General features: G+C 36.7%; 2 protein-coding genes across 2 annotated transcripts; both read left to right on the forward strand.

Annotated features, from left to right (window-relative positions):
• The first annotated feature begins 2420 nt into the window (after positions 1-2420).
• LOC125196702 (kinesin-like protein KIN-14B) lies at positions 2421-12622 on the forward strand. Its single transcript, XM_048095314.1, is given in 21 exon segments — positions 2421-2719; positions 3435-3531; positions 3573-3659; positions 3754-3924; positions 3999-4105; positions 4486-4617; positions 5113-5291; positions 6528-6689; positions 7180-7271; positions 8151-8302; positions 8461-8553; positions 8555-8635; positions 8844-8990; positions 9831-10106; positions 10241-10293; positions 10429-10648; positions 11349-11471; positions 11519-11623; positions 11719-11859; positions 11946-12104; positions 12191-12622. Coding segments are annotated over 21 exon segments (3198 nt in total). The 5' UTR covers positions 2421-2530.
• Positions 12623-13990: 1368 nt separating this feature from the next.
• On the forward strand, positions 13991-24421 carry LOC125201631 (GPI ethanolamine phosphate transferase 2). Its single transcript, XM_048099820.1, has 17 exons — positions 13991-14228; positions 14318-14414; positions 14580-14624; positions 14733-14900; positions 14997-15081; positions 15177-15283; positions 15823-15903; positions 16416-16468; positions 16536-16632; positions 17705-17839; positions 20615-20711; positions 21485-21683; positions 22077-22170; positions 22277-23278; positions 23671-23763; positions 23857-24140; positions 24240-24421. Exons 1-17 carry the CDS (start codon positions 14095-14097, stop codon positions 24346-24348), a joined length of 2880 nt encoding a protein of 959 aa, XP_047955777.1. The 5' UTR covers positions 13991-14094; the 3' UTR covers positions 24349-24421.
• Positions 24422-24686: the final 265 nt, after the last annotated feature.

The raw sequence follows: 24686 nt of genomic DNA on the forward strand, positions 1-24686 counted from the left end.
TTAACTTCATATATTGTATTTCACTCTAACGAATGAAGCATAAGGTCATCCGCATCTCTGTTTCTTATCCGTCTCTTAACCGTCTCATCTCTTAACTATTCATGGGCCCCACTGTACTTTTCAGCTCATCTCTTAACTAAGAGACAGCACCTAGATCCCTCCATCTCTTAAATTCATTCAATTTCATTTTTTATTTTTATTTCCAACAAATTCAATTAATAAAAACACACTTCATTAAATAAAATAAATATTACAATTTAAAAGCCTAAAAAATAAAAAAATACATAATTTAAAATCCTAAAAAATTAAAAAAAAATACATAATTAAAATATCTAAATTAAACTATAAAAACTATTCCGCCGGCGAATCATCATCCCCCGAAGTCGGCGGTGCACCAAAGTTAGATTGATTCCCTATACCAAGTTGAGCTTTCATATATTCAATTCCGTCCATATGCGCTGAAACTTGGGCAGGAGTCATTTTTGAAAGGTCAGCCATCGTGGCGACCAGGTACATGGACATTAGGGTGTTCGAGCCCGTGCCGGATTCCGAGCCTCGCCCGCCTGGCTTGATTCGCCGCGGCCCCTCCCTCTCCTTCTCCCCCTCGCTCTCGCCGCCTTGGTCCCTTGCGGCCGACGCCGTGAACCGGAAGAAGACCCCCCTGCATCATCGGTTGGCATGCCCTTACATGAGGTGTTGCCTTCCCCGCCATCACTAGACGAGTAGTGGCCACGTGCCGTGTGCTTCGTGCGTTTCGAGCCCGACTCGACACCGCCAGCCCACCTTTCAAGGTGGTGGACTTGCGACCAAACATCGACAAACTTAAAATCTTTACCGACGTCGTCTTTGAAGACCCGCAACGCCACTCTCAGAATGTCGGCTCCACTGGCTCCGCTCTGATAATTCGCCTCTTCTCCCCTGTATATTGCGCAAAATTTTTTGACATCTTTGTCGCATCGGTCCCAATGACTGCGGAGCATCTTCACGTTGCGGGCAAAGGTGTTCTTCGGCCTTCGTGCGTTGTAAACTTCGGTGACTTTTTTCCAAAAACACTTGTTGGTTTGTTGATTCCCGACGACAGGATCGTACGAGACGCCGATCCAAGCGTCGTACAGAGCCAATGTCTCGTTTTGGCTGTATGGATGACGAGTGTCGTCTCCCACAACCTCTTCCTCATCTTCCTCCTCGGCATTGACGCCGAGCCTGAGGCCGATCCTGCCGGAGCCGCCGCCTATTGGCCAGTCAGGCAAAGTGCGCTCAAGCGCCAAAAAATTCTCCGGAATTTGGGATAATCTCGGCGATTGCCCGTACCTCTGGGGGGAGGGACGATAGTATGCATCCACATCAAAATGTGGTGGAGTGGTCGAGGCTTGGGTGCCCGGCAACGAACCAGTAGTACCCAAACAGTTGTACATGCTTGCCCAATCGTCGAACGAGTTCAAGTTGAACCCGCCGGAGCGCCGCCTGCCGGAGCCGCCGCCGCTGGAGTTTCCATCGCCGGACATTTTTTTAACAATTTGAGAGAAATGAATAGATGAGTGTAGTGAATGGAAGAGGAAAGGAAGAGTAGTGTTTGTGTAAAATACATATAAAAAGAATTCATGAGAGCTTTCTGTATTTCCAAGAAGGTGGGTTTCCATATTCCGAAAAGAAAAAGTTATTAAAATATATTAGTGAAGAATGAGATCCATCTCTTTAAAGAGAAATAAGTTATCAAAAAAGAAATAGATTATTTTCATGAGACATACCAAAATAGAAAGAGTTTCTATTTTTATAGGACATGAGAGTAGTAAATTGACAATTTGGTCCCCAAATGATGTTAGATGATTCAAATCAAGAGTAAATGTCAATTTTGGTCCTTAACATATGACCAAAATACTGAATTTGGTAAAAAAATTCACTTTTTGAAAAACAGATCCATAACAAATAGTAAAATTCTTATTGGAGTGGTATTTTTTTACGGTTCCGTAAAAAATCTAACGGTCATACCACTGTGCATTTGGCGTTGATCGTTAGTTTTTTGACAGAAACGTAAAAAAAAGGACTACTTCAACGATATTTTCATTTGCTATGAACATATTTTTCAAAAAGTGAATGTTTCGTATCAAATTCGTATTTTGGTCATATGTTTAGAACCTAAATTAACCTTTAGTCTAAAATCAATTGTATGTCACGAAAAATGCGATGAATTTGACTTGTCAGTACCAATTTCGAGCCATTTGACACAATTTACATTTTTCAGCTTTTGCAATATTGCAGAGGAGTGTTGTAATTTAAATAAAGAATAATAAAATAGTTTTTTTTTAAAAAAACGCAGTGCACGTAGTAAAAAAGCTTTTTTGTGGACCCAAATGCCCAAATGTGTCCCACCTACAATCCACGGAGTCAGGCGCGATGCTGTCACCACTAAATTATTTGAATTGGATTACGCTAAAACCGAAGAAGCCAAAGTTTGAGAGGCCAAGAAGAAGAGAGCTTCGTACTTGTACATGACTTCTTCATTTCGATTTTTGGGAATTTACAGTTGAGGATGAGCAATAATCGGTGGAACTGGGAAGTGGCGGGTTTCGAGCCCAAGAAATCCGTGGAGCAGAGCCAGAGAGATGATTACCGGAGGGTGCCTCGCCGCTACTCGACCTCGATATCGTCGCAGTCCGACCTCGCCAACCAAGTCGTCATCTCCAAGCTCCTACGCTTGAACGACAAACTCAAGGTCACTGTCTTGCTGCTCACTCCTTAACTTTGAATAAAAAAAGAACACTGTATATTCGGAAATGCTTTGAGAATTTGAGGGTTTGAGAATGACAATCAAGGTCACTGTCTTGCTGCTCACTCCTTCTTAACTTCTAACCAAATCAACAAAGAGTTTACTCCTTCCCTCCCACTTACTGTACGCATTTCATTTTAAAAAATTGATAATAATAAATAGTTAAAAGTGAGAAATAATAAAGTAAGGAGATGATAATCTTAATTTACTCTTTCTTTCATTTTAACTATTTATTATTGATTTTTTTAAAATGAATGCTTAAACCAAAATGTTTCTACCACAGTGCCACAGAGGGAGTGCTTTTTTTCTTCTTTTTAACACTGTATTTTCGGAAATGCTATTAAATGAACTCGAAGACTATGAAATGACATTGGTTTAAGAAAGTGCTTGAGTTTAGATGCCCCTACTAATTTTGTCCAGCATATATTTCTAGAATGAATAAAGTAGAAGAGTGAAGAGAGAATAAAATAAGAGAGTAATTGTGTTATATTTTTCCAAAAAACGAAATGACTCATTTTATGTGAGATGTCCCAAAAAGGAATACAAGTCGTTTATGGTGGGACGGAGGGAGTAAGAAATAGAGAACTCTGGTAAAAGGTTGGCTACTGTAGGAAGGATCCTTTTTCCGAATTATTATAGTTACACTTCTAGAATGGTCATATTGAAGATTCTGAATCTTGTGTCTGTTGGTTATATTCTTATTGATGTCCAGCACACTGTCTTGCATACGGACGATCATCTCAAAATGATATATATCAGTTCTGGTAACAAATTTTAAGAACTAAAGAGGCTTGGGAATTTCCAGATCAGGCTGCCCTTGAAACAGAAGCTAGAATCTTTCCACTGCTATCTGAGAAGAAAAAGCTGTTTAATGACTTATTGACAGCCAAAGGTACTTATTAAGTTATTATACTCTAGACCTCTGGGATTCTCATGCTCTCCAAATTCTATATGCATAATAATCACACCAAGCAAACATGTTACAGGAAATGTAAAGGTGTTTTGTCGAGTAAGACCTCTCTTCGAGGAGGAAGGCCCAGATATCGTAGAATTTCCTGATGATAATACCCTTCGGATAAACACTGAAGATGAAAGTCTCTCCAATCCAAAGAAGGATTTTGAGTTTGACAGGGTCTATGGGCCTCATGTTGGACAAGGTGGTATCCTTTTCACTTCCTTGGCTTCAGCTGTTTGAATGAACTGTACTAACTTATGAGCTTCGTTTATGCAGCCGATCTCTTTGCTGATATTCAGCCCTTTGTTCAGTCAGCATTTGATGGATTTAATGTTTCTCTATTTTCGTATGGGCAGACCTCATCAGGAAAGACACATACTATGGTACGGCTTCTCCATCTCTTCCCCATCCTGCAGTACTCTGCACACTATACTTATTCACTATTGTTAATTGGCTGCAATGTATCCTATACATTTCTTTATTTCTCTGATACATATGCTTCTTTGACATATTGATATTTACATAGTATAAATGGTGCCTGGAATCATTGATCTATGTTTTTTCTTTCTATTTGTTCAATTAAACTGTACTGCGTTAAAAGATGTGTAGTGAGGGTTCTTTTGTCTCAAAATCTCAATAATAATCACGGGGGAGCTATTGTCTATCTTGGGCCTCAGTGTAAGAATCAGTTAGGGTCATTATAAAAGATTGATCATGACATGTGGTTTACTTTGTTTCTGATATCGTTCTAATCTTTCTCCAGGAAGGATCTAGTCATGATCGTGGTCTGTATGCTCGGTCTTTTGAGGAGCTCTTTGATTTATCCAACTCAGATGCAACTTCTACTTCTCGATATAGTTTTTCAGTTTCAGTCTTTGAGCTTTACAATGAACAGGTTCCTGGATCCTACCTCTTTACAACAAAACTTTCTCAATCTATGTTCTGAAATCAAGTAGGCCACTAATAGCAGGACATAAGGAGTCTTAAGTAAGGGCAAATAAGATGATCCGTTACCCTCTCTGGTTGCTGAAGAGAATCTCCACTTCAATACAAGAAGAAAATATAAGGATTGGAAGAACATAATTATTTAAGTGCGTGAGTTTCAAAGATGATTTATTTGGAGTAAATGACTCATTTTACTGGTATCTGAACAGCTGAACTATTGATTTATTGGACTAATAATAAGTACATTATATTATCTCTAATTCATATGGATAGTAATGCATTTAAACATTGCAAGCCATGTACAGTTTAGTAATTAGTTACATGCAGCTTTTGCATTTTAGAATATTCTATCAGACTCTACCTGAAATTAATTTTCCACTTTATGCAATCGAGCATCATTAGCATCTGATGCTGATGTTGCACCTCACTTTTTTTTTTTTTGTAGATAACAGATTTGCTTCTGGAATGTGGAAGTACTCAACCAAAGGTCTATGTTGGGTCACTGAATTATGTTTTAGAACTTGTCCAGGAAAAAGTTGAGAATCCTTTAGAGTTCAACAGGATTCTCAAAACAGCTTTTCAGAACCGAGGAACTGACACCTTGAAGTTTAAAGTTTCTCATCTGTATGGTTCATCAATTTTATTGCCTTTCTTTATGATTCTCTTACTTATTTGTGTTTTATTCATCTGTTGCATATTTGTGTTTTTGTTCTTCTTTTACTTATTACTGTTGTATTATTATTTTACACTGTTTTTGTCACCCCTTCGTCATTTTCTTTTGGAACAAATACATGTTTGATGCCAATGATAAACTGAGACAAATACATATATGTGAAAGATGGCAGTTTTCTTGAGTAGCTCTCTACATCAAAAGTTATCTATAGCACCCTTAAGCTGTGTGGATAATGATATGTTTACATGAAGAAGTAGTGGGCATATAATATAAACATTTATAGTTTTGAAATGTTCCCATTGATGTGTTTCCACAATACTGCTCAGTAAAATGTTGGGATATAGTATGTAACTAGTGGGTCCAAGTGAAATGATTCATTAAAGTCATATTATATTTGTTAGTTGGACGAAGTATGCACAACAATGATGGAGCTTGTTTCTGATTTTTATTGGGGTATTAAAATTGGAGGATAGTTCTTTTGTAAATTGTGGTTCTGCTGATATTACAGTCCTTAGTGGTCTGTGAAATGCAAAGGTTTGGATGGCTTGTACTTGTTGCAAAAACTATTATTATAGTTGGATGAAGCTTGTACAATAATGATGGAGTTTCTTTTCTGATATTTATTTGGATGAAGTTTGCTGGCTTGATGCAAAAACTATTAAAATTTAATTGGCGAGGAGAGGATCTTTTGTAGGTTGTGGTGCTGCTGAAAATATTTTCCTTTGTGGTCTAAGAACTGCAAAAGTTTTGTTGCTTTGATGCTAACGCTCTAGGTTATTACGTTCAATTAGGAACTAGAAGTTTGGGCTTTTTAGTGGTGTTACTATTTTATAATCAGCTTAGTAGAAAAATAACACATCCTGGATTTTACATGGTTGAAAGTTTAGGAATATAACCACTGCTGAACTCCACAATCGAAAAGCGAAATGCTCCATATCAAATTCAAACTACAAACTACGAAGAACACTTTTTCTACTTTTTCTGCATTTCATATGTTACATTACTATTATTGGAATGGGAGGTGACATGTTTGCAATTAATATTGCATTTTCAAAACTAAGAAATTAATTGAGTCATGTATTTGTCTTTGCATGTTGTATTCCACTTTCTATTTGGGAGAAAATAAAACCTTACTTCCTATTTTCTTCTCATTCCTTTATTTTTTCTCTTGTGTTTGTATTTTGTAGGATTGTGTTTATACACATATACCATAAAAACTTGATCACAGGTGAAAACACATACAGCAAGCTTTCCCTAGTTGATTTGGCTGGAAGTGAAAGTACGGGTGTAGAGGATGAAACTGGGGAACGTGCAACGGAATTGCTGCATGTCTTAAAATCCCTCTCAGCGTAAGTTTTACATAATTTTGTTGTCCCATTGACACTGCAATTCCTTATCTTCAATTTGGACATCTTCTATGTGTCTGAACTTGAAGTTGATGATACAAGACAATTGCTGTAGCTCTGGTTGCTTTCATTAATTTTAATTGCATTTCTGATGCATTTTGACATGTAATTGTCTCGTATCTACATGTCATATGGATTTCCTATGCATGATGCTCTGTTTAGTTTTATTTAATCACTAACTTGATGTTGAGAGTTTTTTTTGTTTTTTCTGTGTGTGTATGAAGTATGAACTATTGCACCATCTAGGAAAATACTATCTATCCTGTTGACGTGTACATAGTTTACCTTTTAACTTATTGCTCTATGCCGACGCTAAGGTATTTATTGTTGTTAACTTGTGCTAATCTTTTGGTTTTTTCTATCCATGCTGTTGATTTCATTGTGCTATTGTCTCCTTGTTCTCTTATGTAGAATTACAACATTCTCTGTGCAGATTGGGTGATGTTTTGGCATCCTTAACTTCAATGAAGGATGATATTCCATATGAGAACTCAATGCTGACAAAAGTTCTTGCAGATTCACTAGGTAATAGGTGTCATGCTCTGGTTTTTAATTCTTTTATATATGTCCCTTCTCTGTCACCATTGCATGGCCAATCACTATAAATGTGTTTTTCGAAGTGGCTATCTACTGCATCTGATTGTGAATCCATGGGTATTTTTTACAGAGTGTGTAGGACTGATATCTTTGCTACTGTCCATTTGTATCTGAATTCAGAGATGGTTACAACTAGTAGGATGTGCAACAAAATATGTGCAGAGAGTTGGACAAGTTTCTGATAATTTTCTTTTGGGGACAAAGAGCCCTTGAACTAGGGAAAGCCTTGTGTGAATACACACGCTGTTTTCAATGTCGTAGCAGAGACAGTTCGGAGTTATAAGAGTGTTCTATGTCTTATGATTCAAAGTGAATATTTTAGTTTTTCCTACAATTTAAATCGTTCTGTGCTACTACAAGGATCTCTCAACTCGCAAGTGGCACCAACCCAATGCTTCTTACTGTTATGTATATGCTACCAGGGGCGGAGCCAGGAATTTGTAGGGAAGCGGGCAAATTTATCTATGAAGAAAATTTAAGAATTTGAGGAGGGGCATTTAGTGAAAAATTAAAAGAAATAAATTTTAAAACAGACAATATATCTATGGGGAAAAAAATTTGAGGTGGGGCAAATGCCCCTCCTACCAAGTACCACCTTACTAGATTTGCCCCTGTATGATATATGCTAGAGCTTTTTTGACCCAGCTGCATGAATACTTTGCTATGGTCGTTGGTCAAGGCATGTATGTTGACTACCCTTTACGTCTCTTGCATCCATTATCTTCCTCATGCCATTGGAAATGGCTGTTAACTTGTTTTTTATTCTAAAATTTTTGGCTTGACTGTGTAGCATTGTTTGGTATGCAGGTGGAAGCTCAATAACATTGATGATTGTTAACATCTGCCCTAATGTACCCAACATGTCTGAGACACTATCTTCGCTTAATTTTTCTTCTAGGGCCCGAAATGCTATGTTAAGCCTTGGTAATCGAGATACAATCAAGAACTGGAAAGATATTGTAAGTCTGCTCAATTTCTTTTTTGGTTGGGCTCATCTGTGTAATGTATTTGTGACTGAAAATTTCATGATGCATGTGTTTTGGCAAATGAATGGCATAAGTTAGAAAGTATGTGTTAAAAACTGTCTACAAAATTCTGTCTGCAAATTTTCTTGCAGGCCAATGATGCACGTAAAGAATTGCTCGAAAAGGAAAAGGAAGCCAGTGAATTGAAGCTGGAAAGCATGGGCCTAAAACAAGATTTGAAGCTTCGCAAATGACCAGTGTGTTCTGCTCTTCAATGAAGTTCAGAAAGCTTGGAAAGTTTCTTTCACATTGCAGTCAGATTTGAAGGTTTGTAGCACCATGCGTTTCAGCTATTGAGTGCTTGTAAAATGCTGGATTATTCTGTCAAACTCTTTTTTAGCTATGGAGTACTTGTAATTTGCAATACTTTTCGGGCCCATATGATGTTCCGATTATGCTTCTTGAACTGATTAATTTGTACTTTTTTTGGTTTATCTATCTGACAATCTGGAATTTTTTGACCCCGTCATTGCAGACAGAGAATATTATGCTTGCGGATAAGTTTAAGGTAGAAAAGGATCAGAACCTGCAACTAAGGAACCAAGTAACTCAGTTTTTACAAGTGGAGCAAGAACAGAAATTGCAGATTGAAGAAAAGGAATCAGCAATTCAAATGTTGCAGGTTGGCTCAGACATTCTGTATTAATGCAGCATGCTTCTTATATGTTAAAGTTAAAACTGAACAATGGAGCCATGAGTTTGTTCCCTGTCTTCCAGGTATACAGACAAGTTGTGATGGTGGTACTTCGAATTGGGTTCAGGGTCATAGAAAATTTTTAGCAGTTCCTCTGTGGCTTTATATTACAATGATGTCAATAAGTACCATTTTCTTTGTTAAACTTTATCTTGTCTAGCTTGTGGTGAGGGTTTATTTTTTTTTCTTTCTAGGTTTGGGGTTTGGGGATGTACTGACCAGATAAATTAATAAATTTGTTGATGGAGAAATATACTTAAGAATGAAAGTGGTTAATGAGATCAGCATAACTGGATAGGGTGGCTTTGTTCTTGGTGGTCACTCTTTGATGACTCTGCATCATGTTTCTGGTTATCTGACAAAAGGTAACAGCTTTCAGGTATAACAGGAGAAAAAACATTCGCATACAAAATTTGTACTACATAACTACATATTGCATGTTTATAGTGCTTGGTGGCCCTTGAACGAGAACTTACCATCCTTCATAATAAAGTTTAAGAAACATGATTTGTTTAATGTTCAAGTGAACTGGTAAATAGTGATGCAGGTATAATTTAGAGATGGTTGCATTATGTGCCAAATATTCCGAATTTATGTTCATGTTAAGAACTGCATAAGCATGTTCTGTGGTTTATTAACTTATTTTGATGTCATGTCTGGAATTAAGAAGCAATGAGTCAGATGCTGCTATATTGCTGAGCTTCACAGTATATCCTTGTGAATACGACTAAATCTTTAATTCTCATCATGTTTGTTGCCTCTGTGTAGGCCAAACTGAAGAATGTTGAGTCACAATTGAACGAGGCTCGTGAAACTAGGACAACAAATGGCTCTATATCGCAAGCTGAAGAGAATTCAAGCAGCAAAGACACAGGGGACGACATGGATTCTGCTGCTGTTACTAAGAGACTTGAAGATGAACTGAAGAAACGGGATGCACTCATTGAGGTTTTTGGTTTCATTATTTGGCAGAGGTTGCATGAAGAGAATGAGAAGTTGTTTGAGAGACTAACAGAAAAAGCTTCTTCAGCTGGACCTCCACAGGTTTTAATCTATATATCACTTTTTTCAGAGCTGTTATTTTTCCACAGGCTGTGTCTCTGTCGTATAATCTTATTCTAGTCATTATTTGATATTTGTGGACATACTCATTACTTGCTTGATCTATATTCTCTCAGGTATCAAGCCCATCTTCCAAGGCACCACTTAGTCAGTCTCGTGACTTGCAAAGGTGTTTTTCCTGTTTGCTAACTCGTTTATCTTTTGTTCATGACTTCTCTGATGAAATTGATTTCCTCTGTCCGTACTCTTCTATTTAGTTTCACGATTGATATGTCTGACTCCTCTAGTTGAATATCTTTGACAGGAACGAAAACGCCAACGCCAAAGGACACGCTGGTGATGGTGTTTCACCTTTGGCTTCTGAAAAGACTGAGAGAGCTATTACATTGGTTAAGACTGGTACTGACATTGTCAAAACTACACCAGCTGGCGAATATCTTACTTCTGCTCTAAATGATTTTGATCCTGAGCAATATGACAGCCTCGCTGCAATCTCAGATGGGGCTAACAAGCTCTTGATGCTGGTAAGTACCAATACTCATATTTTCATGCATTCAACTGTACCTGTCAGAGTTAAAATGTGACAGCTGCTTGCTTGCTTCTATATGTCATTAGTTTATGAATTTGGAAATTCTATGTTTTTATGGGGATTGAATTGACTTGGTGCATCCCTTGGGTACCTTGCTTCCATTTACCGCTGCTCTCTTCAGTATTTTGTCTTATGCAGTTGTGGACCTTCGACCTCTTCTTATAAACACGGTTTGCAACATATAGTTGCTCTATCATGATGATGAGAAACCTAAACTTCATTGTAATGAAGAATGACATGATTGCATCTGCTAGTCAAGTTCAACCTACAAAATAAGTAGTCTCCGGAAACCTTCTTGCATCAGAGAAGATTAGAGAAAATTAGCTTGGTTCCAGAGCAAGCATTAATGACAATCTCTGCACTCATCCTCACACAATCTATTGATGAAACACCTATTTTCCACTGTCAAGCTTCCTAAAGCTACATAGCTGCGTTTATTGCTTTATTTAATATAGTTCTAGTTCTGAAATATTTGCTGAAATTTATTATTTCCTTTAGTGGTTTGCGTCCTTCTGGTGGTATTGCACATGGTTATATGTCTCAGCTAAGAAATGCCCGATTATTAAAAAAATGAATTGGCATCATCTTCCATGAAATTTAATTTCCTGATAACTGCTTGATTCGCTATGTGGTAGGTACTGGCTGCAGTCATTAAGGCAGGAGCTTCTAGAGAGCATGAAATCCTTGCTGAAATAAGAGATGCTGTTTTTGCTTTTATTCGTAAAATGGAGCCCAGAAGAGTGATGGATACCATGCTCGTCTGTTTGTTATGTTTCGCATACTGATATCTACGGTTATATTGGTACATAAGGATATTGCTGGTACTTTGGCGACTGAAGCAGCGGAAGACTCTGCTCAAGTAGCTAAGCTACGTTCAGCTCTTGAATCTGTTGATCACAAGAGAAGAAAGGTCTGTATCATAGCGCGTGGTGGCCTCACTTCTCAAATACTGAAATTCCGCACACTGTTTACTACTGCTAGAGGCTAACTGTTTACTCGAATCAGATTTTACAACAAATGAAAAACGACGCGGAGATGTTAAGTTTAGAAAGTGGCGCTGCACCTATTCGGAATCCTTCCACTGCTGCTGAAGATGCAAGGCTAGCGTCGTTAATCTCCCTCGACAGCATACTGAAGCAAGTCAAGGTTTTTCATCTTTCTCCAATTTCCACTCTTTTAACTTTCTGGATCTTAAAAACCTGGGAAATTTGAAAAAAATTCTGCCTCAACAGGATATAATGAGGCAAGCTTCTGTCAATGCACTGAGTAAGAGCAAGAAGCGATCAATGCTCGTCTCTCTAGACGAACTTTCCGAACAGATGCCTTCTTTACTTGACATTGACCATCCGTGCGCTCAAAGCCATATTTCAGAAGCTCGGGATGCTGTAGAGGTATGTATGCAGATGATTTTATGAAGGTCTTAGGTACGCCTTCCGCACTTTTCTGAAATTTTTTATTCTGCTATGATCCGATGCAGTCGACTGCAGAAGAAGATAAGCTTCTGGAGGCACCACCTCCCGGCACCAAATTTTCCGCAGACGCGACGCTCAGTTCTGAAACCGACGTGGCACAGTGGAACGTGCTGCAGTTCAACACGGGCTCCACGACTCCCTTCATAATCAAATGTGGAGCCAACTCCAAGTCGGAGCTGGTCGTGAAGGCAGATGCGCGGGTGCAGGAACCCAAGGGTGGGGAGATTGTGCGAGTTGTTCCAAGACCGACTGTCCTGGAGCATATGAGCCTGGAGGAGATGAAGGACGTGTTTGCGCAGCTCCCGGAGGCTCTGAGCCTGCTTGCTCTTGCTAGAACGGGAGATGGAACCAGAGCTCGATATTCCAGACTGTACAGAACTCTGGCCATGAAGGTTCCTGCACTAAGGGACCTAGTTGGTGAATCATATCTAACGTAAATTAAAGCGAACTCTTGCAGGTAATATTTTTTACTAAAAATATTAAAGTGAATTATAGTAATTTTTTATTATAAAGCTTAATCTATACGTTATTTAAGTAATTATTTAAAAATTTAAGTGAATTAATTCAAAATTATTTTTTGTTGTAAAATGTGCTTTTATGTATGTCTAAAATAATTGCATTATTGAAGAGGTACTAAAACTGTAATTTCCAGTTAACAAAAATGCCCTCCATGACATTTAATGAAGAGGGGTATAAAATCGACGAGTACCAAAAATGTAATTTCTAGTGACCAAATAGGCTATAATTTTTTTTAAAGACCATTGGTGCATTTTTTAACAAGATCAGGGACTATTTGTGTAGTACACTGTTATCTAAAAATGACAGTTTTGTGGGCTATAATTACAAGATGGTTCAATCTATATTTGCCTAAAATTGCTTTTGACAAAGAGTGAACTACAAAATTAGCCCATATGTATGGCTAATCGAACGTTGGAGGTACCTATGTTTCAAAAAATGCATCAGACACCTCTACGTATGGTTATAATATCATTTGAAGTCCTTTTTCACTATTTACAGTCTTTCATGCCCTTCTCATCCTCAATTTATTTCCTAAATGCCACTCCAAGGGCATTAATGTCTTTCCATTACTTCTCATATTCCTAGTATAAATTAGTTTTAGAAGAGTGTACATGGGAAATAATTTTTATATATTATTAATATACTTTAATCTTTATTAGTATTTCTCAAGAAAAATAATTGGAGAATAAAATATATTTAATTATCCTTAAAATATTCGCTGATAATATGTGTATTATAATTTCTAGTATTTCTAATTTATTGGTATTATGTTTATATAAAAATTAATATTTTAATAATTTGTTTTACAATATTCTTAAAATTCAAATTTGTTTTTAAAGAGCGTGGGAATATAATTTTTATATATTATTAGTATACTTTAATCTTTATTAGTATTTCTTAAGAAAAAATAATTAGAGAATAAAATATATTTAACTACCATTAAAACATTCAATGATGATAATATGTGTATTATATGATTTCTGATATTTTAATAAATTATTTTTCAATATTCTTAAAATTCAAATTTATTTATATTAATGAAATGTAATGATGAAATATTGGATATACCTAAATGTCCTTAGTGGCATTTTGGAAAAAAGGAGGGTGAAAAGGGCATGGAAGACCGTAAATAATGAAAAATGACTTCTAATGATATTATATCCATACGTAGAAGCATGTGGTGCATTTTTTGAAACATAGCTACCTCCAACATTCGATTAGTCGTGAGACTAATTTTATAGTTCACTCTTTGACAAATGATTTTATGGGCTTTGAGTCAAGCCCAATAGGCCCACTAGTTCCTCTCTTCTCTCTCACTTTTTCTCTTCATCGGCGACTACACTCAAACTCCGACGCACCGTGACGACGCGCGGTTACAAAGCAGAGAAGAATGGGTAATGACTACTCTTTGACGTGCAAAAACCTACCTCTTGTCACAGTTTCAGCTGTGCTCATCCAGATTATTGGTCTATATCTTTTCATCGTCGGTTTCTTTCCGGTTAAGCCTTCTCTCTCCGGCATGAGGTCTGCTTTTCTGTTCCATTTATGTTCAGTTTCCGCGGATTAACAAATTTGCTTTGCTTCTGTCTCATTTATGCCGTTGCTTGGTTTAGTGGATTCGAGAGCTTCTATCCGCCGGCCGTCAATTCGATTCATTTCGATAATAATATTTCTACTTTGCCTCCTGGAAAGCTCAAATCATTATATCAGGTGTTGCTTTGTTATTTCAAATGCCAAAATCCAAATCAATTCGGTTGATTGACCCTACTTAAACCAATCATACTATTACTATTTTTCTTCTCTTTGGTCGATATTTATGAATCCAATTTACCTCAATTTCTGTAAGCTTATGTGGTTTTGTTCTGGTGAATGCAGGAACTATCTGGTGTTTCTCCATTGTATGATAGATTAATATTAATGGTACGTATACTTTCACAATGTTAATGCTAATAGTTCTGTTTAAGTACTACTCCACTTTCTAAGGGTCGAGTATCGGCTTTTAACTATATTTAATGAGCTGTGGTTCAGGTTATTGATGGATTGCCAGCTGAATTTCTTCTTGGAAAGGATGGGGAGCCTCCCCCTAAGGTTTTTATAGAAGCTATGCCGTATACACAGTCATTATTGGCTAGTGGATTGGCAATTGGCTATCACGCAAAGGCTGCACCGCCGACTGTTACAATGCCTCGCCTAAAGGCAAGTAAATTTTTGTAGTTCTCTATGCACTCATTGGTTAAGGAGTGAAGGATAGATGTAACCAGAGTTCTTAACAATAGTGATGGTTAAAAGCAGGCTATGGTTTCTGGAGCTATTGGGGGATTTCTTGATGTTGCTTCTAATTTTAATACGCAAGCATTTTTGGAGGATAACCTTATTGGTAAGTTTATTTATTATCTAAATATGTTCACTGGCTGTCGTAGCAATATAGTGGGCCTCCCATGTTTCACATCCTTATGCCTGTGCTATCCGCAGCTCAATTTCGCAGGATTGGCTGGAAAATGATGATGCTTGGTGATGAAACATGGCTTAAGCTGTTTCCAAATATGTTTGATAAGCATGATGGAGTTAGCAGTTTCTTTGTAAGTTGTTATACGGAATATCTAGAAACATTGAGTAGACATGACACTTAAGGAACTTCTTTTTTTAGTGTGCAGTTGGAGGTACTAACACGAAACATCTTTTTATTTTGTCAGCACATTACACCATCATAGTGTTTTTTTACTTGCAACTCCATATGCATAGTATTTGTAGTATTTATAGTGGTTGGGTGATTCTTGTAATAGAAAACGAGTTTTAATTACAGCTTGCCTCCTGGAGAATCATGGTTGTGCTGTCTTCTAGATGAAAATTAACAAAGGCATTTCACCTTCTTTCCCGTAAGAAGTAGTTTACTGAACTTCTTAGTCAGTGAGACTGCTCATATGACCCTCGAATCTGTTTCTCGTGGTAGTTCTAATTATCAAAAGATGAGGCTTTGATGTTGGGGAGGTAGCTGAAGCAGTCTACTTGGTTACCTACACTTAAAATGTGTTTTCCTTTAAGTTCTTCTTTTCCTTTACTATATCCATTCTTTCTAAAGGGGGAAACTTTTTGAACAATCCTTTTGGTCTGACAACAGGTCAAAGACACTATTGAAGTCGATTACAATGTCTCTAGACACTTGACAAATGAGCTTTGCCATACTGACAATGATCTTCTGGTAAGTCTATCATTCACAAGTTCAGCATATAGGACTATAAAGTATAAACTCCCGCCCTATGGATGTTTTGTACCCAAGATTTATTCTGAGATTATATTCTATGCATAAAACTGCATTTTCCTCACTATTAATTAAGCTTCCTGTTTCATAGCCAAGCTTGAATTGGTTTTAATTGCATACTAAAAAAATGGAATTTAAGTGTATATATTTACCTAAGTAACTTGGCTCATGATAATTTTCCGTGGCTTCAGTTTTTATGGTGAGAAAAAAGACTTAAAAAATCCTTTTGATTGGCTTGGGGAGAAGAATAAGAGTTCCATGATACAAATTAAAATGTGGCTGTTACTTCATAGGATTAGTAAGCTCTGGAAAAATTAAGGATGCTTATTTTTTGTTGTAAATAGTTTATTCATTTGATTATTGATCGGATGTCCTATCTGATTTAAGCTTAAACTTTTTCCTTTTTAAGTAATTTCAATATGTATGTTGAGATTAACCGGGATATATTACAGATTCTTCATTATCTTGGATTGGATCATGTTGGACATATTGGCGGGCGTAATAGGTAATGCTTCTTATTTTGCTATACTTCTAAATTACTTACTCATATGTTGCCAATTTTCGACTGCCAGTGCCTTGATGAGCCCTAAACTGATGGAGATGGATAGAGTAATTGAAAGGATTCATTCAACATTAGTTCAAGAAATGAAGCAAAGGCGGACACTTATGGTTCGTGCTGCTTTATTCTCATCTGAAATTTCTGGTGCGCCGCTAGTTTTACATAATCAGCTACTATCAGTATTACATAAGCTATATACAGCATCTTGGCTTGAAGCATTGTAATGAACCAGATATAAAGTGTTTTAAATTAAATCATGTGGTTAGGTAACTGCACCTAATAAACTTGTTTAACTGACAATGACCTTTGAATGGCTTTACATGATTTGTTTGACATGTTTTCTTCCATAATCAAGGTTTACAACATACTTTCTGAGGTTATAGTAAAGTTACCATATTGAAATTGGCGACCTTTTGGTTGCATCGATATTAGTTATTTAAGTTAGAGCATAGCGTTGCATACATTATGCATTGTAGCGTGGAAGAAACAGATTTGATCAATGCTCATTGAAAACTCAATGTATCATCAAATTATTCAAACAGTGTGAATGTCATCCTTATTTGTTAATATGGAATGATTTTGTCTTAATACAGGATAATATTTGCACTGATGATCTTAGTTGATGTATTTAATTAGTTAGAGAGGGGAAAACATGTTAAAGATTACTCAGAATTCAGAAATTTTTTCTCTATTGTCATATTAAAATATAATTTATTCTTATTGAGTGCCTGCTCTTTCTAGATTCCAAAAGTTAAAATTTGATGTATAAGGTTATTGGACACGCGACCATAGATATCACTGCTTAAGTCAAAGAAAGTTGCAAAATGGTTTCAGGCTTCTCGATTTACTATTTCTGAAGGACAGTAAAAATCTGACTTAATCGTTGAATCTTCTCATGCAATGCTGATATTGGTGTTTACTTGTATGTTGTCCCTGTAAAATTTTGTTATTTCATAGTACCATTTTGCTAGTGTGACTGGGCGAGATGTGCATTCATGAACTGGATAAGCCAATAATATGGAGTTTCCCTTCTGTCTTTATTCAATCATGATCTAGTTTTACTTGACTTTGATCATGCTAATGATGAAACTTATAAGGTCAAATACTATAGCGCATGCCATTTCATAGCTTTGGAATGACAATGCTATATACATATATTAATGCGGTCTATCTAAATTCCAGGTGGTAGTAAGTGATCATGGCATGACTGATGGTGGTAATCATGGGGGGTCTTCGTATGAGGAAACAGATTCTTTGGCACTTTTCATTAGTGCTGAAAAGATCAGTGATGCTGAAAATATTAAAGAAGCTTACCAGGTACTCTGACTTCAAATCTAGTTTTTAACTTGATATAAATAAGTCAAATGATTGAATAACAGTTGATGAGCTTTGATGCGTAGATTACTATAAAATAAACCTATTTCACCCAAAACCAAATTATGTTATTAATGCAAAATAATTAACCTACAGCCCAAACCAAATTGTCAACCAAACCTAACTCCTAACCAATGTTGTCAAATCAGTATGGCGGTTCGCCGGAAAACCGCCTCACGGGTATGGCGTATCGGTATGGCGAGATATGGCGGTCATTAATTAAATAAATAAAATAATACTTATATATTTATAGTATAATTCAAAAAATAAGAGAATAATAAAAATATAACATCTAAAACTCTTAAAATAAACCATAAAATCAAAAGCAATTCTAAAAAAGACTAATAATTCAAGTCTAATAATTAAAGTTTAGTTCAACAAAACATAAAGGCATCATAAGCTATACTCAATAGTCATCAATCATCAAGCCCAACATAGTCTTCTAGTTCATCCTCATCAATATCATTGGCATCCATTGCTTCATCTTCATCATTGGCATCCATTGCTTCATCCTCTTGACATCCGCATACATTATCCTCAAATTCTTCATCTTTCAATGTTTCATCTACAAGCCCTTTGCCTCCCCCTTTTCTAGATATGGTGGGTACCGTGGGTTCCTATTTCTTAGAATAGCTAACACAACTTGAACTTGGTATAGAAGATTCTTTCCTTTTCTTTGATCTAGTATATGTCCTAGGCTCTCCAACTCCTGAAGCTTTATACACCATATCCCAATCAAGTGTATCATCATCATTATGAACCAAATGAAGCTGGGAGAAGCCAAAGAAGGAGGAGAGAGTGCGGCAGTGGTGTGGGGGGTAGGACTTAGGAGGCGGGCAGATTGTGAATAGTGTGAGAGAGGAGCAGAGGATAATTAGGGTTTCAATTTCTCTTTTTAATTTTAATCTAATTTTAATTGTAAAATGGGTTCGAATGGGTGGGTGGATTATTTGGGCCGGTTCAATTATGGGGCTTAGAGTCAATATTCGACTAAAAAGTCAAAACTCAATTAAAAAGTCAAAATCAGACAAAAAAAAGTCAAAATTACATCAAATGACCGCCATGGCGGGATATTATGGCGGCGATATGGCGCTGTATCATAGCGCTTCGTGATGAAAACGCCATTGCCACACTGATTTATGGCATTTTTCTGTGTCGGCCGCCATGGCACCGCAATATCCACCATGGCAGTCATTTGCTGTAATTTTAACTTTTTTTGGTCTGATTTTGACTTTTAGTTGAATTTTGATTATAAGCCCGATAATTGAACCAGCCCAAATAATTCACCCATCCATTCTGACACATTTTACAATGAAAATGAAAATTAGATTAAAATTAAAATGAGAAATTGAAACCTTATTTATCCTCTCCTCTCTCACGCTATTCACAATCTGCCCGCCTCCTAAGTCCTACCCCACGCCGCCGCCGCCCAGCCCCTCGCCGTCGTGCAGACCCTCTCCTCGTTGTCTGGCTTTTCCTAGCTTCATTTGGTTCATAATGATGATGATACACTTGATTGGGATATGGTGTATAAAGCTTAAGGCATTGGAGAGCCTTGGACATATACTAGGTCAAAGAAAAGGAAAGAATCTTCTATACAAAGTTCAAGTTGTATTAGATATTCTAAGGAAATGGAACCCACGGTACCACCATATCTAGAAAAGGGAGAGACAAGGGCTTGTAGATGAAGAATTTGAGGATAATGTATGCGGATGTCAAGAGGATGAAGCAATGAATGCCAATGATGAAGCAATGGATGTCGATGATATTGATGAGGATGAACTAGAAGACTATGTTGGGCTTGATGACTATTGAGTATTGCTTATGATGGATTTATGTTTTGTTGAACTAAACTTAATTATTAGACTTTTATAAAATTGCTTTTGATTTATGCTTTATTAATTATTTTAAGAGTTTTAGATGTTATATTTTTATTATTTTCTAATTTTTTGAATTATATATAAATATTTAAGTATTACTCCTATTTATTTATTTAGTTAATGACCGCCATATCCCTGAGGCGGTTTTCGGGCAAGCCGCCATACTGATTTGACAACATTGCTTGATTTATTAGGTTTTTCTTTGTGTTTTAGTCTATATTTATTTCAGGCTCTGACTTGTAGACCGAATGTTATCTAAATGTAATTTACCTGATCCACGATGGTGGTTGCAAGCTGAAGTATTTGTGGCTTCTCAAACTTATAAACAGATACGTATGAGCAGAGACGAAGGCAACTAACCTTTGTTCCATTTAGAAGCTGTTTATAATAAATTGGTTAGCATCTAGTTCTTTTGTAAGCTAGGAGATATCTGCATCTCAAGGATGTGGACTTACAACGAATAGAAATTTTGATACAATTTGATAAAGACTGAAGCCTGTGAAATCTTTTTCTCACTCATTGGAAGATGTGTAGTATAATCTTATCTCCGAGGAGTGAGGCCTTTGTCTGACAGTTACATATTCTTGATAAGTGCCTTGTTATCTCCGTTGTATTGAACTTCTATAATACTGATTTGATGGTTACATTTGAAAAATACAACCTTGTTATATGCACCATCTGTAGAGACTAGAGACAATGTCCTAACCTATATCGCACAACACATTACAAGTTTCCCTGACTAATTTCTTGTTACTTTCATAGTGACAGAGAGACTTCCACATGAACTTTTATGCAAGCTCTAATAATGGGTATCTTTTCTCTTATTCTGCATTTTCAGGTTGACATTGCCTCAACATTGGCCCTCCTCTTTGGTGTGCCTATTCCAAAAAATAATGTCGGCACTGTAATGACTGATGTTTTCTCATCTCTCAGAGGTTCTATATTACTATCTGGCACTTAATAATAAATGTATTGTCATTTGCAATGTGTTCTCTGGATGTCTCACTTCCTCCTCAATTTGTGAAACCTTTTATACATTTGCTACTGTTACTTTATTTGTATTTTCTTCTCAAATGAAGAAGTGGAAGTTGCGCCATTGTCTGGTCCTTGGATGTCGAAAAATTACTTAAAGGGACTCCAGAATTAAAGCTTGGTTCTCCAACCAACAGGAAAATCTGTTTTACCAATTAAATATCAAGTATGCCTAATGCTTAAGAATGGAAATGCCTCATATAAGCTGATACTGGATGAGCTGCTCTTTGAAGTACATGATTTTGCTTCTTTCCTTCAACCTCGTCAATAGCAGACCCTAAAAGTAGAATCTAGAATCCGGTTAGTGGAATCTTGCATGTAGAATACATATGTCATATGCTCAATTGCTTGTTAATAAAGGTGCATATTCAGTTTCATATAGTGAAAAGACATCTAGCAAAGCACATTAATATGATAACAAGTTATTGTTATTTAAGAACATTACTGTTCATAAGCTTATAGGTAAAGAAACATATTCTAGTTAGTGGATGAAAGCTTCAGATTGAGGTATCTATCTTGTATCAAAGCACCTAAACTTGCCATGAACTTAATCCTAGCTGGAGTTCAGAACTTGGTCTGTTCCCATTTCACCGAATCCACTCCTTAATTACAATTCCAGTGTCACTTGTCCATTTTATGATAATTGCATCTCTTTTTCATCTTTCGCATGAAGCAGCTGAACAACAGCTGAGGATACTAGAGCTAAACTCTTGGCAATTACTGAGGCTACTACAAACCCATTTCACCGAATTTGAGTGTGCAAGATTCTCATGCGATTCTGGAAGTGGTAAAAATGATGGTGCAGAGAGGTTTTGTTGCTTATATCTGTCTGCCAATAAACTCCACGAATCCTGGAAGTCAACAAATTCTTTGAGGTCATTAATCTTCTTAGCCTCTTGAAAATATGTATGTGTCCATACATAATTTAATAGGGTAGTGATAAAATGCAAACTTATATATTGTACAAACTCAAAACTCCTCAACACAACTTCAACACAGTTTCAATACAAAATCAACACAGTGTAAACTTTCAAGATTTTAATGTCAACACAGTATCAACACAATATCAACACAACATCAATCATTGATTACCATTGAAATTCTGTTGACATCTTGATGATGCTTTTTTGTGATCTGTTGACATTTTAATCATAGTTTTGAGTTTGAACAGTATTTAGAGTTTTCATTTGATCACATTCCTAATTTAATATTAATAATCCCTCCATAGAAAAAGTGTGTAACACTCTTTTTCGCTATTCTTCAAATAGATCCACCAATGGAGATGATTACCAGAGCATAGTTATGGCATATCATGATTTCCTTGGAATTGCAAGCAAGTGGTTATCAAGCAGATTAACTGATGTATGTATGAATTCTTTTCTACCGGAAAGTTCATTTCTACTAAGGAAAATATTGATACCTTGCTCTTGTTCTTCCTTGTTGGGTTCTTTGTTTCTTGGTATTACAGAAGCCATTTGTTCAACTTGCACTGGGAATAGCAGCAATGCTTCTGTCGTCTTTGATACTTATGAGCCTCCTTTTCCTCCTTGGCCAAGAGAATAATCTCCAGGGAAGTGACTACATTTCTAGCTCTGATGACAAGACTCACAAGTGGCATTTAGAGGAATTATTTATTGTGGCTGTAATGTTTATCCTTGTATTTAGTATGGCTTCAAGTTCTATGGTAGAGGAAGAACAATACATTTGGCATTTCATGACCTCTTCATTTTATTTGATCTTGCTGAGAAAGACAATACACTCCATCACCAATGGCAGTGCACTCACTTTGACATCTGGGAAAAAAGTAAGAATAATCCATAGCATATGTTGCATCATTGTAGTTCTAGTATGTAGGAGAGTTCTCAGAGGCTGGCATCAGGGTGGTGTCAACTGGGCTTATCTACCAGACATTTCTAAGCTACTTGAGCAGGCAGGGACTGTTGCTATAAAGTCTCTGCATTTGTTGTCATTGGTCCTTGTCGTTATCACATTTTCAGCTGGTCTTCTGGCAATGCGGTTGAGAATTAACTTAGTCTTGTTCTTACTGCTGATATACTTCGTTCCGGTGCTGATAATTTTGGAGCAAATTTTGAATTACCAAGATGGCACATTCACATCATCGAGCATTCAGAGTACTACAATGATAAAAATATTTTATGCACTTATAGGGACTATTACTGTGGGGGTCCTTCTTTCTCTGCCGTGGTTGAAGCCGATCAGAGATCCCAAAACCTCTAAAGACATCACCAGAGCATCGAGTGATGCTTTACAAGAAAGTCAATGTGAACTTCTCTGTATTAGAGATGTTATATTTGTTATTGGCTGGTGTTATGCATTCTCTTGGTCTTTGTTACAACTTCTGCTACAACAGCCTATAAATTCAATGCCCACATATCTACTTCTTGTGCAAATTTTGGCTACCCTATGCTATTTTTCTGAGGGTGGCATTCATTTGAAGCACTGGACTAAGGTCAGTTGAATCTCAATATATTCTCATGGGAAAATACATTTAGATCCCTACATTTTCACTTCTTTCTGTATATCTATCTCTTTTCATTTGAATAAAGTAAATGGTTTCCTGCATTTTCATGAGATCTTTGGTTCATGAGATTTGCCACACATCTCTAAACTTTTTCCTTCTTTTGGCATGAGTTATGCAAATTTTTACTACTTGCAAGTGTAAAACCAGGAACATTCAAACACCAATTATAAATCTTGTGCAAATTTTCTCTGTAAATGAATTTGTTTTTAAATGTTGGTTTGCAAACTGCATTGGCAATGTATCTGCTAAAAATGTTGGAAACACTTTCGTATTTGTTTGACTGCTTTTATGGATCAAATCATGAGTGGCTGCACTTTTAGGTTGCTGCTCTGTACTATTTGGGAATGGCTGGCCACTTTGGTCTTGGTAATACAAACACTCTTGCTACAATTGATGTTGCCGGGGCTTTCATAGTACGTTCTACCTTCTTAACTTTGCAATTATGTTCTCATGCTCATGTATGTGTGCATTAACTCTTTCCATGTCTCTATTCTGGTGCTTCCCAGGGCATGTCGAGCCACTCAACTGTGATTTCTGGTATTTTGATGTTCATTATCACGTATGCCTCCCCAATGTTAGCTCTTCTTAGCACATTGATGGATGTCTCCGTGATGGATGCAACAACACTTGCCAATTCCCAGGATGTTGATTTTGGACATCTTCTGAAAACGACGCTAGGATATCCTTGTCTAGTTCCACTGGGATTGAATTCCATCGTCCTACTTGCGTACACAATCGTATTGCTTCTAATGAGGAACCACTTATTCGTCTGGAGCGTCTTCTCCCCAAAGTAAGTTCCCCCCCAAAAAAAGCTGCTTCTATTGCCTAACTCCACAAACCAAACCTTCATATTAGCACGAGGCATGATGGAGTCACGGTTGTTTTGCAGGTATCTCTACGTTTGTGGCACAACAGCTTGCGTCTACATTGGTGTATCATTCATCGCCTTGACTGTAACTTACACATGCATTGTTAGGTATTATCGACATCGAGTGTAGTGAATCAATACGTTTTTCAAATGATGCTTATGAGTTTTTTATATGATCAAAATTTGGTTCCTATTAGATAATATTACGATTGAGCATCTTCAAGGAACAGAGTAAATGGAAATGTAAATAGAAACAATTGCCATATTTACTTTTTCTTTGTAAAAATTATTTTGGAAAGATAAAGAGAAATAACTACCATATCTAAAAATTATCATCTTAATAAGAAGATCATCTTAATAAGAAGAGTACTTGAGAAGAAATTAGGCCTTGTTCAATTTTCAAAATTGGAACCTGTATAAAACAATATAATCAATGAAATGCTACTTAGTAGTATTATCTGTTTTGGA

Source organism: Salvia hispanica, chromosome 1, assembly GCF_023119035.1.
Source record: "Salvia hispanica cultivar TCC Black 2014 chromosome 1, UniMelb_Shisp_WGS_1.0, whole genome shotgun sequence".
Taxonomy (NCBI): domain Eukaryota; kingdom Viridiplantae; phylum Streptophyta; class Magnoliopsida; order Lamiales; family Lamiaceae; genus Salvia; species Salvia hispanica.